The 10,585-nt window shown below is 45.0% G+C and overlaps 1 protein-coding gene across 1 annotated transcript; it reads left to right on the top strand.

Annotated features, from left to right (window-relative positions):
• Window positions 1-689: 689 nt before the first annotated feature.
• LOC113450084 (vesicle-trafficking protein SEC22b-B-like) lies at window positions 690-9,535 on the top strand. Its single transcript, XM_026721228.2, has 5 exons — window positions 690-937; window positions 3,142-3,251; window positions 4,636-4,796; window positions 6,864-7,010; window positions 8,399-9,535. The coding sequence occupies exons 1-5, from the start codon at window positions 863-865 to the stop codon at window positions 8,554-8,556; spliced, it is 651 nt and encodes a 216-aa protein (XP_026577013.1). The 5' UTR covers window positions 690-862; the 3' UTR covers window positions 8,557-9,535.
• The last annotated feature ends 1,050 nt before the right edge of the window (window positions 9,536-10,585 follow it).

Raw genomic sequence — 10,585 nt, 5'->3', positions numbered from 1 at the left:
TTGCTCCACCTATGTCTGTATCAGTCTCCAATATTTCCTTGCAGTGGTTTCATGTACCTGAGGTCTTTGCCTTCTTTTGAAAAGCTAAGAAAGCTGTAACACAGCTGGTACATTTATTTACCAAACAATCCAGGGTGTGTGTGGGTGTGTGTGCGTATTACAACGTGGCTCTCCCTCTGCCCTGGGCGGGGGCGCGCGAAGGAGAGAGTTCTACAAGTGGGACTGTGACGTCACAAACGGAAGGTTCCTTTTTCTTTTCTTTTCTCTTCTTTTCTTTTCTTTTATTTTCAACTTGAAAGTTTCGCTCTACCGCGAAGCCGGCTCGAGTTCTAAATGAGCGAAAGCGGCGAATAAATGGCGGCTCCCTGGCCCCTCCGCCCCACCAAGACCCCACGAGCAAAACTTTTCCGCGCGGGATGAAAAAAAACCCGATGCTCCTGCCCACCCACCCTCTCAGAGCCCGGTGTTTTCCCGGGTCTCGGGAACCGCGGCGTCCACCCGAGGCTCCTCCAAAGGCTGCTCCGCTTTTCCGACATCACCCCCCCCCCCAAATATCCACAAGTACACACACCCGGACAACTTCGCACAAGTAAAACTTCTCGCCTGGCTCGCTCCGCCCCCACCATCGTCTTTTTCCTCCAACAAACCTCCCCACTCACCCCCGTCTCCGCCCGGGCCGGATCAGCCACGTCAGCGGGAGACTTAAAGTCCCGACTGCAAGACTTCTGCGAGGGACTGAAGCGAGGAAGAGGAGCTGGCGGGGGTGGGGATCCGGGACACTGCAACCCCCCCACCTCCCCGCCGCGCCCTGGGCTGAAGAAGACCCTCATTTCTAGCCCCCCCTTTTTTTCCTCCCGCCGGCATGGTTCTGCTGACCATGATCAGCCGGGTCCAAGACGGGCTGCTTTTGGCGGCCTCCATGCAAGAAACGGAGCAGGTAAATGGAGGGGGGGAGAGGGGTGAGGAGAGGGCAGGGACATCTTAACGGTATTTACGGGCTCCCCTGGCACGGCAGTGTACTTGGGACGTTTGGGGGCGGGAGGGCGGGGTTGACTAGATGACCTACAAGGCCCCTTCCAACTCAAGGTCCCTTCCGACTCTGTTAATCGGCAAAAGTACTCAACAGGAATACAAAGGTCAATGGTCGATGAAACGAAACATATCTTTTTTTTAAAAAAAATTATTGGCACTTCCTGCAAATAAATATGTATTTATTTTATTTATTTATTTATTTGATTTGTCAGTCGCTTACAAAATAAGAGGTATAAGTATAAACATGAGTAAGAATACAGAAAATAGGTACGATTAAATGGGGACAAATAGGACAGGGACGGGAGGCACGATGGTGCGCTTATGGACGCCCCTTAAATACGTTGCTGTGTTTATATGATACAAGGTGCGCTGAAGGGTTAACATACACAGATGAGGATGGGTCCCCTATGGGGCCCACGGCCAAGGGCCCATCAGAATCCTGCACCCCCACCACGACTCTAGCAATAAAAAAACCCTCAATTGCTCAGTTGCCTCAAGTTGTAGAGCAGAGGTCTCCAACCTTGGCAACGTTAAGATTTGTGGACTTCAACTCCCAGAATTCCTCAGCCAGCTTAAAGCTTAAAGTCTTAAAGTTGCCAAGGTTGGAGAGCCCTCTTCTAGATCAGGGGTCACCAGCCTTTGGGACCTCAGGAACTACCAAACTCATAATTTTAAGTCTCAGGGACCACTAATATGAATTTTGACTGACGGTAGCTTGCTGACGTTTTCCCAGGGTCTCTGCAGAAAGCAGCAGAGACTCTGGGAAAATCCCCCCCAAAAAAGTCTGCAGGAGAATTCCCCACTCCATTTTCTTAATGATCGATCATTCTTTATTTGAGATCGCAGGATACCGTCTCCAGCTCCGTTCTCGGGGAGAGAGAGAGAGAGAGAGAGACTTTTGGCTTCATGCAAGGAAAGCAGCAGAAGCACCAGAAGTCTTTCTTTCTCTCCCCCAAACTCAGCCAGAAATGACTCTTTGTGAGACTTCTTGTGACGGTGCAGCCTCTTGAAACAGGATGCCTTGCAGGGTCCCAAAGACTCATTTCTGGCGGAGTTTGGGGGAGAGAAAGACTTTTGCTGCTTTCCTTGCGTGCAGCCAAGAGCAGAAAAAGAAAGAAGCAGAAAGAACCAGGCCGGCGGCCAGGTCAGGTGCATGGAGCAAGTGGGGCAAGTTCCCTCTCTCCACCCTTTCCCCCCTCCCCTCACTACCTCATGTTGTTCGCAATCCAAGTGACGCAAGCTTTGTGTTCCCGTGGGCCATGTAGGTGGCGTAGCCTTGTGTTCCCGCGCAGCCTGGATTAATTGCTTTGGGGGTGACATTTCTCTGCATATTACCAACATTTTCTCATGGACCACCAGTGGTCCCCGGCCCACTGGTTAGCGACCACTGTTCTAGAGGGCACCTGCAATTTGCTTAAGACTCATTGTGTTAAGAAAGACAGGTGACAGTTTTTTATTGGAGAGAATGGATGGGTTTCTCCGGCGGTTTTATTTGGTTTTTAAAGCTCATTCTGAAGCGAGTAAAGGCGGCTTTACGAGCCTTGGGAAAACAATGCGCTTGGTTTTATTTAGATATCTGTCTCCCCTCTCCTTCTCCTTCCCCGTCTCGTCCTTGCTGTTTTACTTGCTGGCAATTTGGGGGTTACCCTTCGCCCACCGTTAGGCAGAGTTTGCGGGAATACCAGGAGAATAGCAAATGGTATTTTATTCCTGGCATGTTTTCGCGGCTTAGATTTCTCTTAGGGACCAAGCAGAGAGGACCTTGCTTTTCCTGGCTAAGTGCAGGAGGATGTCCCTGACTTACAACCAGGGCGTCTAAATGCAGATAACCCTCAACGTACGACTACAGTTGAGCCTGTATTTTTTTGTTGTTAAGTGAGACATTGAAGTTTGCCACCATCTTACCCCCTTTCTTGCTCCAGTTAAGTGAATCGCTACACTGCAAAAGCAGAGTTTGTCGTTTTCCCTCCACCACTTAGGTTGGGTGAGATTACCGTAGGATTCTCCGACCGGCTTCTGTCCGCCCCGTTGGGAGGGGTTACAATCTCTACTCTGGCTTTTTGAATGACAAACCTTTTCTTCCTCCCCCCCCACCCTTTTTACCTGAAGTCAAATCGGAACTTGCAAGAATATCACAATCAAGCCAAACAGCTTTTCCGAAAACTTGGGGATCATTCGCCAAACCGATGTTCTCTGCAGGCTGGAACGATGACCTTTCAGTAAGTTTTTTTCCGATTCATAAGTGAGGTGGAGAAGAAGATGATGGATTAAATTTAGATGCCATCCCTCTAGGGGTGGGCTTCAAAGGTTTTAGCAATGGGTTCTCTATCCGGTTGCTGGGTGGGCATGGCCTACCGGAACTTCCGGGAGGCCATTTTTTCATCTTCCCCAGGCTCCCAAGGCTTTCCTCAAGCCTCTGGGACAGCGAAAACTGGCTCTCCCGAGCTCCAGAGGCTCTCTGGAGGCCGGAAACAGGCCCATTTCCAGCCTTCTGGAACTTCCGGGAGACCCCTTTTTCCCCCTCCCCAAGCCTCCACACAGGCCCTGCACTTACCTGGCATCCAAAACGGGTTGTGTGGATACAGACATCACTATGGGTGTTTGCTACCTTCAAACGAAAAGCTCCAGATGTTTTGGACATGTGTGTGGACATAATGATACGTGACACAATGGTGCTTGTCCAAAAGGGATGGGACATCTATCACGAGTGGTGTGACACACACACACACACACACACACACGCATTCACCCTGAGATATGTTGAGGCACTGACAAATAATTTACAGGTGTGTGGAGTGTCAGCGTTCCAGCAAACCTGTCAGCTTTGGAAGCCATATTCCATGCTGCCATAGAGCAGTGATGCCACAGAGCCATTTGTGCCAGCACGCGAGCCGCAGGCAAACTTACCTCACTATGTATGCGCGGGCCTCACAGCTGATTTTTCAGCTGGTTTGAGGCCTTTTTCAGTATTTCCGGAAATACCGGAAGTGATGAAATGGGCCTATTATTCATTCTGAAAAGCCTGCAGAGGCTTCCCTCAAGCTTCTGGAGGCCGAAAAAGGCCTCAAACCGGCCAAAAATCAGCTGTGAGGTACAGTGCAGATAAGGGGGCGGCAGCGGGGGGAGTTGCACGCACATGTGCGGGACACAGGCGCATTGCCTTATGGTTGCTGGCACAGGAGTGCACAAGTGCGCACATAATTTTTGGCACAGGAGCCCAAAAAAGTTAGCCACCACTGCCATAGACCATATGCACAGGGAAGCTTATATGAATTCTTGTAAATTATTGTTTCCAAGTATCTCAAAGTTGCTTTTCCAAAAGTCAAATAGACTTTCTTGCTTTTTTTCCTTGAAAACGTTTTGCTTCTCATCCAAAAAAGCTTCTTCACTTCTTCAAACAACTGAAGAAGCTTGTTGGATGAGAAGCGAAACATTTTCAAGGGGAAACACCCCCCCCGCCCAAAAAAAAAGTCCAGTTGCCTTTTGGAAAAGCAACTTTGGGGCAAGATTGATTATCTCTAAACCTACGTGCAGATTTAGTTCTCAAATCACACCCCTTTTTCTTCTCGTTTCCTCTTAATTTCTCTTAATTTTTCTCTACAGTTACCTGATCAGCCAGGGGATTTGTTACCTGACGCTCTGCGAAGCTCACTATTCCAAGAAATTGGCCTTCTCCTTTCTGGAGGAACTGCAAACGGAATTCTGGGAACTTTATGGGAAGAAAATCTCATCGGTGTCCCGGCCTTACGCCTTCATTGAGTTTGGTAGGTGGAAAGGTGAATCGCTTTCTGACAAGGAATCCCATCGTAAAGAGGTCTGCATCATGACAGCAGCTTGTGCAGACGGCAGTGGAATTGGACAGTGGGGAAGAAAGTGGACCAGTCCAGGAGTCTGGGGAGGACTCAGACGAGGGTCCTGCGTTCGATGCAGAGATGGGGCCAGGAACATCTGGGAGTGGGTTGCTGACTCAGGAACCTCCAGAACAGCAGCAGTGAGGCAGAGGAACAAGGGGAGCCTGTTCCCAGTATGTGTGTGCGCAGAGCTGCTAGGAGGCAAGAGCAGCTAAGACAAAAGGGGCGACTCGGGAGTAAGGCTTGGAGGTGATTGCCCCTCCCATAAAGTATAAAGAAAGTGCAAAGATAGAGAAACCTTTGCAGGAAGCAAAGTCGTTCGCACTGTTTGGATTAAACCTTGAAGCTCTGCGTGGAGTTTTTGCTTCAGTTGGTTTTTTCTAGTTACTTTGGCACTTTATTGTTGGCAGCAATTCAAAGGAGAGAAAGGTGGGTGCTTATCTCGAGGGACTGTTTGGGACTCATTACAGGCTGGGAATGAACATAATTCCCAGCGTTGAAATAAAATGAGTTGTTTTAACTAAGCGTGTGCTTAATTATGTTTCAGGAAGTCTTGGTCAGAAGAGCATCCCTGGGCATCAGGTTGTCTGCCCACATCCTTAAAAGTCATCTGCAGAGATGCATGGGTCACGCAGAGCATCTCATGTGCATGTACAGAGACGCATGGCGTGCAGGGGGATCACACACGCGTGTGTAGAGACGTGGCGTGCACAGGGGTGGTTGCACGCATGCACAGGGGGTGTGGGGCATTGCCTTCTGGGTGCTGGCACACAAGCAATTTTTGGCACAGGAGCCCAAAAAGTTTAGCCACCACTGCTCCAAAAGATTATCTCTCCTCAGTTCCTGTGATTTTACTGTGTTGAATCAGAATTTCTCAAACTATATTTGCACAAAATTGGAGAAATGAAAAAATTCCGACAGAAGAGGAAATAATTAAGAAAATAATGGAATGTGCAGAAATGAGTAGATTAACAATGGCAATTAGAGAACAAGAAGAAAAAGACTATTATAAAATTTGGAATCTATTTTATGAATGGTTGGATAGAAGAGTAAAGAATTGAATTATATAAGTATAGTATAACATATTGTTACTGATAAATAGATGAGTTAGATAGAATAAGAAAATGAACTTGAAATATATTATTGAAAGTTAAGGACTTAAAAGTTAAGGATAATAGAATAAGTGACAAATGTGATATAAAATATTGATAAGAACAATTATAAATATATACAAGTTAAATATGCATGATATTATTTTGTGCATGAAGGAATATGTACTCAACTGACACACTATGGAACAGAAAGAAGGTTTTATGTTTGTCTTTGTTGTTGTGATAAAAATAAAAAACTTTTATTTAAAAAAAAAGAATTTCTCAAACTGGTAACTTTAAGATGTGCGGACTTCAACTCCCAGAATTCCTCAGCCAGACCTTTAGGATGGGGATAGATACCCTGGTGCCCAGAGAGGCCACGCTGCAGACCTCTTTATGATGGGATCTATTGCCAGAAACAGGTCTTAAGCACTCTACCAGCGAAAACGGGCTCCCGAACTCCGTTTTTGGTTGCAACAGCCTCCTGCAACCCTCTGCCAGTGAAAACAACCTTCCCAAGATCTGTTTTTGCTAGCAGAGGCACCACGGCCTGGTCTTTCACTGTTTCCAGGGCAGTGGGCCAAAACTGACCGAGTTTGATACCCCTGGTTTACAGTTTTACTTCTTTTAATTTATATTGTTGTTATTGAGGGCATTTCTATCGCTAACACTATCAGATTTTAGAAGCTTAAAAGTCTAACAAATGAAATGAGAACCCATTGCTCTTTGTGGTGACAGGAATGTAAGGTTGGATCAGGGCCGAATAAGGAATCTCATGTGCCGTGGTGGGTTCGGAAGAGTTTGGGGTACCAGGTTGTAGAAGACTGATCTAGATGGAACAAAATACTTGCAACGCCAAGATATGAATTGTCTTATTTTTCCTTATCAGACATTTACATCCAGAAGCTGAAGAAATCCTACCTGGACACTTGGTCAAAGCGCCACCTAAGTAGCATCAATACGGAGCTCCAGGACGTTCAGAAGATCATGGTGACCAACATTGAAGAAGTCCTCCAAAGAGGGGAGACCTTATCAGGTAGAGGAGGGAGAACCACGGGAAGAGTATCTTGGCCATCTTTTTTTTTTTAAACAAATTTTATTCATTTTTTCATATAAAAACAAAAAGCTCTTTTTAGTGGGCAACATATTTCCGGGTCATCACTTTTACATACAAATATGACAATAGTTATAGATTCATATATGCATACTTAATTCTATTATTATCTTTTCCATTCCAAACTTTCAGAAAGGAGAGAAACAAGCAATTTAATCCTAGTCTCTTAGATTAATCTCAACCCAAACATCCTTTCATTTCATTTCAATTATTTCAAATATAATCCTTTGATTTTTTTAAAAAAACAAAACAAAAAATAACAATATATGTTTGCCTAATAAAAAAAAAGTTACCAATGTCTCTCCTTCCTTTTAATAGTCTGTATTAGCTTATTAATTTAAATAGTTCTTTAATCTGTCATATTTTCTTCCCATCACACATTCTTTCTATAAATTCTAGATTAATACAAGTTTTAACACAAAAGAAAAAGAAACAAACATAGGTTTTCCCCCTTTTAGTGCTTTGATTGTAACATCTCAGTGGTTAAAATATACCTTTATTCCCTCATCTTAATTCCCAATAAACCTTTATTTTTTAGTAGTTACAATAATAATCATTACATCTTTTCATCTGGATTCTGCAATATGCGTCACTTTCTTCAGTGCCGTTGTAACTTTGGTCACTAAATGAACTTGTCAACTCATAAAATATTTCTCTGGCTATTTTTAGAGTTGCCAACAGAAAGGGAAGGGGGAAAGGGGTTTGTTTGGAAACCAAAAGTACATTCCATAAATAGTTTTTCAGAGACAGTAACTAGTTGACTGAAGTTTCTGCCGCGCAAAATTCTAACTGGAGAACATGACTGATGACTCTTGGCTATGGATGTGTCCCATTGGAGAATATGAATTACGATACACCCAGGGGGTGGGGGGAAAACCAGGGTCAAGGGTGACAATGAATGATGTGCCTCAGAGTTGGCTACACCCAGGCAGTGCCGGGCATGTTAACTCCCAATAAATCCTTTTGAAGTTTTGGAAGTTTGTCTCCAGACTCATGATTTAATTGGGGTAACTGCCGGAATCCTGACAGTTTAAAGCCAAGGACTGCCTGTATTAGTTTTTATCTTTTGAATTGTCATTTAATTGTCATTTTGAATAAAATTACTATAAAACAGAGGCCATCAAATTTGTTCTGAGGAGGCCATTCAAAATGGCTGATGCTTCTCGAACAGCTCCCTTTCTAAGCCTTGCCCCCCTTCCTCTTTCTCGAACCCCCAGAAGTAGGGAACCCTCAGCATCTTTTCCTGGCAAGGATGAATAGGAGGACAACTGAGGCAATTGTGTTTTTCTTTCTTTTCTCTCTTTTTTCAGCTCTGGACTCCAAAGCCAGCAACTTGTCCACCCTCTCCAAGAAATACCGCCATGATGCCAAGCTCCTCAACAGCCGCTCTGCCTATGCCAAAGCTGCCGCCACTGGCCTCATCTTCATGGTGCTTCTGCTCTACATCCGCTTCTGGTGGCTGGTGTGACCCAATCTGTCCTTGTGTTTCCAAGACCCTGGGTGACTTGGGCTTTTCCTTTGAGGAGAAACATGGAAATATTCCAAAAGTTCGCCCCTCGGGATGATGTTCCTGTTTTTTGGCATCACTCCCATTTGCCTGGTTGGCCTAGAACAGTAGCTGCAAGATGCTGAGTGGACCTACAACTATTTATAATGGGGGGAAAGCTGTCTTTCATAAGCCCCTGCCACAATAAATCTGTAGTCTTTGTGTGCATTTTTTTTAACATACTACAAGTCTCCCAGTGTGTGTTGCTGTCAGCATGCTGAGCCTTACGACCCTACAGCTAGATGTAAAATTTTCCTCCCATAATCCTCCCCAGTATCTGAAACATTGAAACCTAGAAAACCGACGGCAGAAAAAGACCTAGCGGTCTGTCATGCCTCTGTTGGAGTCTGACTCCGAGGGAGAGATGGAACAGCTGACAGAGAGTGGGAGTGTGGCTCCGGTGGTTGTAGAGGAAACTGGGGAAGGGCACAGGCCAGATGGACATTCAGAGGAAGACCCAGGCTCATCCCCTCTTCATCCTAGGGCACGCAGGGAGGAGTGGATAAGGGAGAAACATGAATGGCATGGTCTATGGGGGAGGAAGGGGCCCTGATCTCCTTAATGGGCTGCAGCTGGGAGGACTGGTTAAAAGGACAAACTACACATGGCAAATGGGTTGGAAGCAAAGCGTGCATTCTTGTCGGAGCTTATCTGTGTTTTGGCTTCCTCCCAACTGTGGTTACTGCATTATCTGGTAGAAGTCTGCAATTAATCATCCTTGCCTGCCGTAGTAATTCCTTCAGTGTGGTTTGTGTGGGATTTTTTATTTTGAATTAACTTTACTTTGGGTGCGGACTGCAGTTACTCCCTCCGTAAACTGTTTTCTTTAAGAGTTTGATATCCTGCAGAGAATAATTGGACACTGGGGCCAAGTTGGAGGCATTAAAGGGACTTTCTTCTATTTTTGTGACTTGGTTATTCTTGTGTCATGCCCCGGGTTGTCACACGGTCCATTGAGTCTGCCCTTTTATCAATGTATTATTTTTATTTATTAAATTAAATATTATGTATTAAATTTATCAAAGAGGTACCCTGTGGTAAGATGGCCACCCAACTTACCACAGGGTAACACTTTGAGTTTGTTTTTTTTCTTTTTAGCTTTTTAGCTTATTGTTTTTGATTGATTTTTTAAAAAACATTTTACTTGTTTTTATTTTAGTTTATCTTATTGTATTTTTGGGGATGATAAGACATGGGTTTGTCCCAAGCATGTTTAAACTCAGTTACTGATGATTGGCCTACTACTTCCCCTGGAAGTTAGTTCCAGTCCTCTTTCTGTGACATAATACTTTCTAACATTACTACTGAACTTCCCTCCTGTCAGTTTGAGGTCATGCCCCCCGTGTTCTTGATTTATTGTTTAATATTGAAAATACTGCCTTCTAGAACTTTATTCGCACCCTTAATATATTTAAAGATTTCCATTATGTGTTGCCCCCTTTTCCCTCTTGTCCTCCAGGCTGTATATCAGGGGTGTCCAACCTTGGCAATTTAAGACTTGTGGACTTCAACTCCCAGAGTTCCTCAGCCAGCAAAGCTTTGCTGGCTGAGGAACTCTGGGAGTTGAAGTCCACAAGTCTTAAAATTGCCAAGGTTGGACACCCCTGCTGTACATATTCAATTCCTCCAAGCTCTCCTGATATGTGGCGTGTCTTCTTCTCTCAGACCTTCTACCATTTTGTCCCTCAGACCTTCCACCATTTTTGTTGCCTGTCTCTGGACTCACTCAGTCTTATCAGAGTCTTTTGTTAAGTGTGGCCTCCAGAACTGGATGCTTGAAGTCTGACTAAAACCCTACATAGCAGGATTAGGAGTGCCTTTTTCTTTCTCTAGTGATGCATCCCAGATACAACATCTCAAATGCAATTGCTATCTCTTGATAGCTTGCAAAATGACGTTGGCATCCTGGTTTGTAAATTGGGAGATGGTGTAGTTATTACTATGAAAACAG

The sequence above is a fragment of the Pseudonaja textilis genome, chromosome 2, assembly GCF_049901715.1.
Source record: "Pseudonaja textilis isolate UNSWEBS1 chromosome 2, rPseTex1.2, whole genome shotgun sequence".
In the NCBI taxonomy this organism is placed as follows: Eukaryota; Metazoa; Chordata; class Lepidosauria; order Squamata; family Elapidae; genus Pseudonaja; species Pseudonaja textilis.
This window is presented reverse-complemented; position numbering and strand designations above follow the sequence as displayed.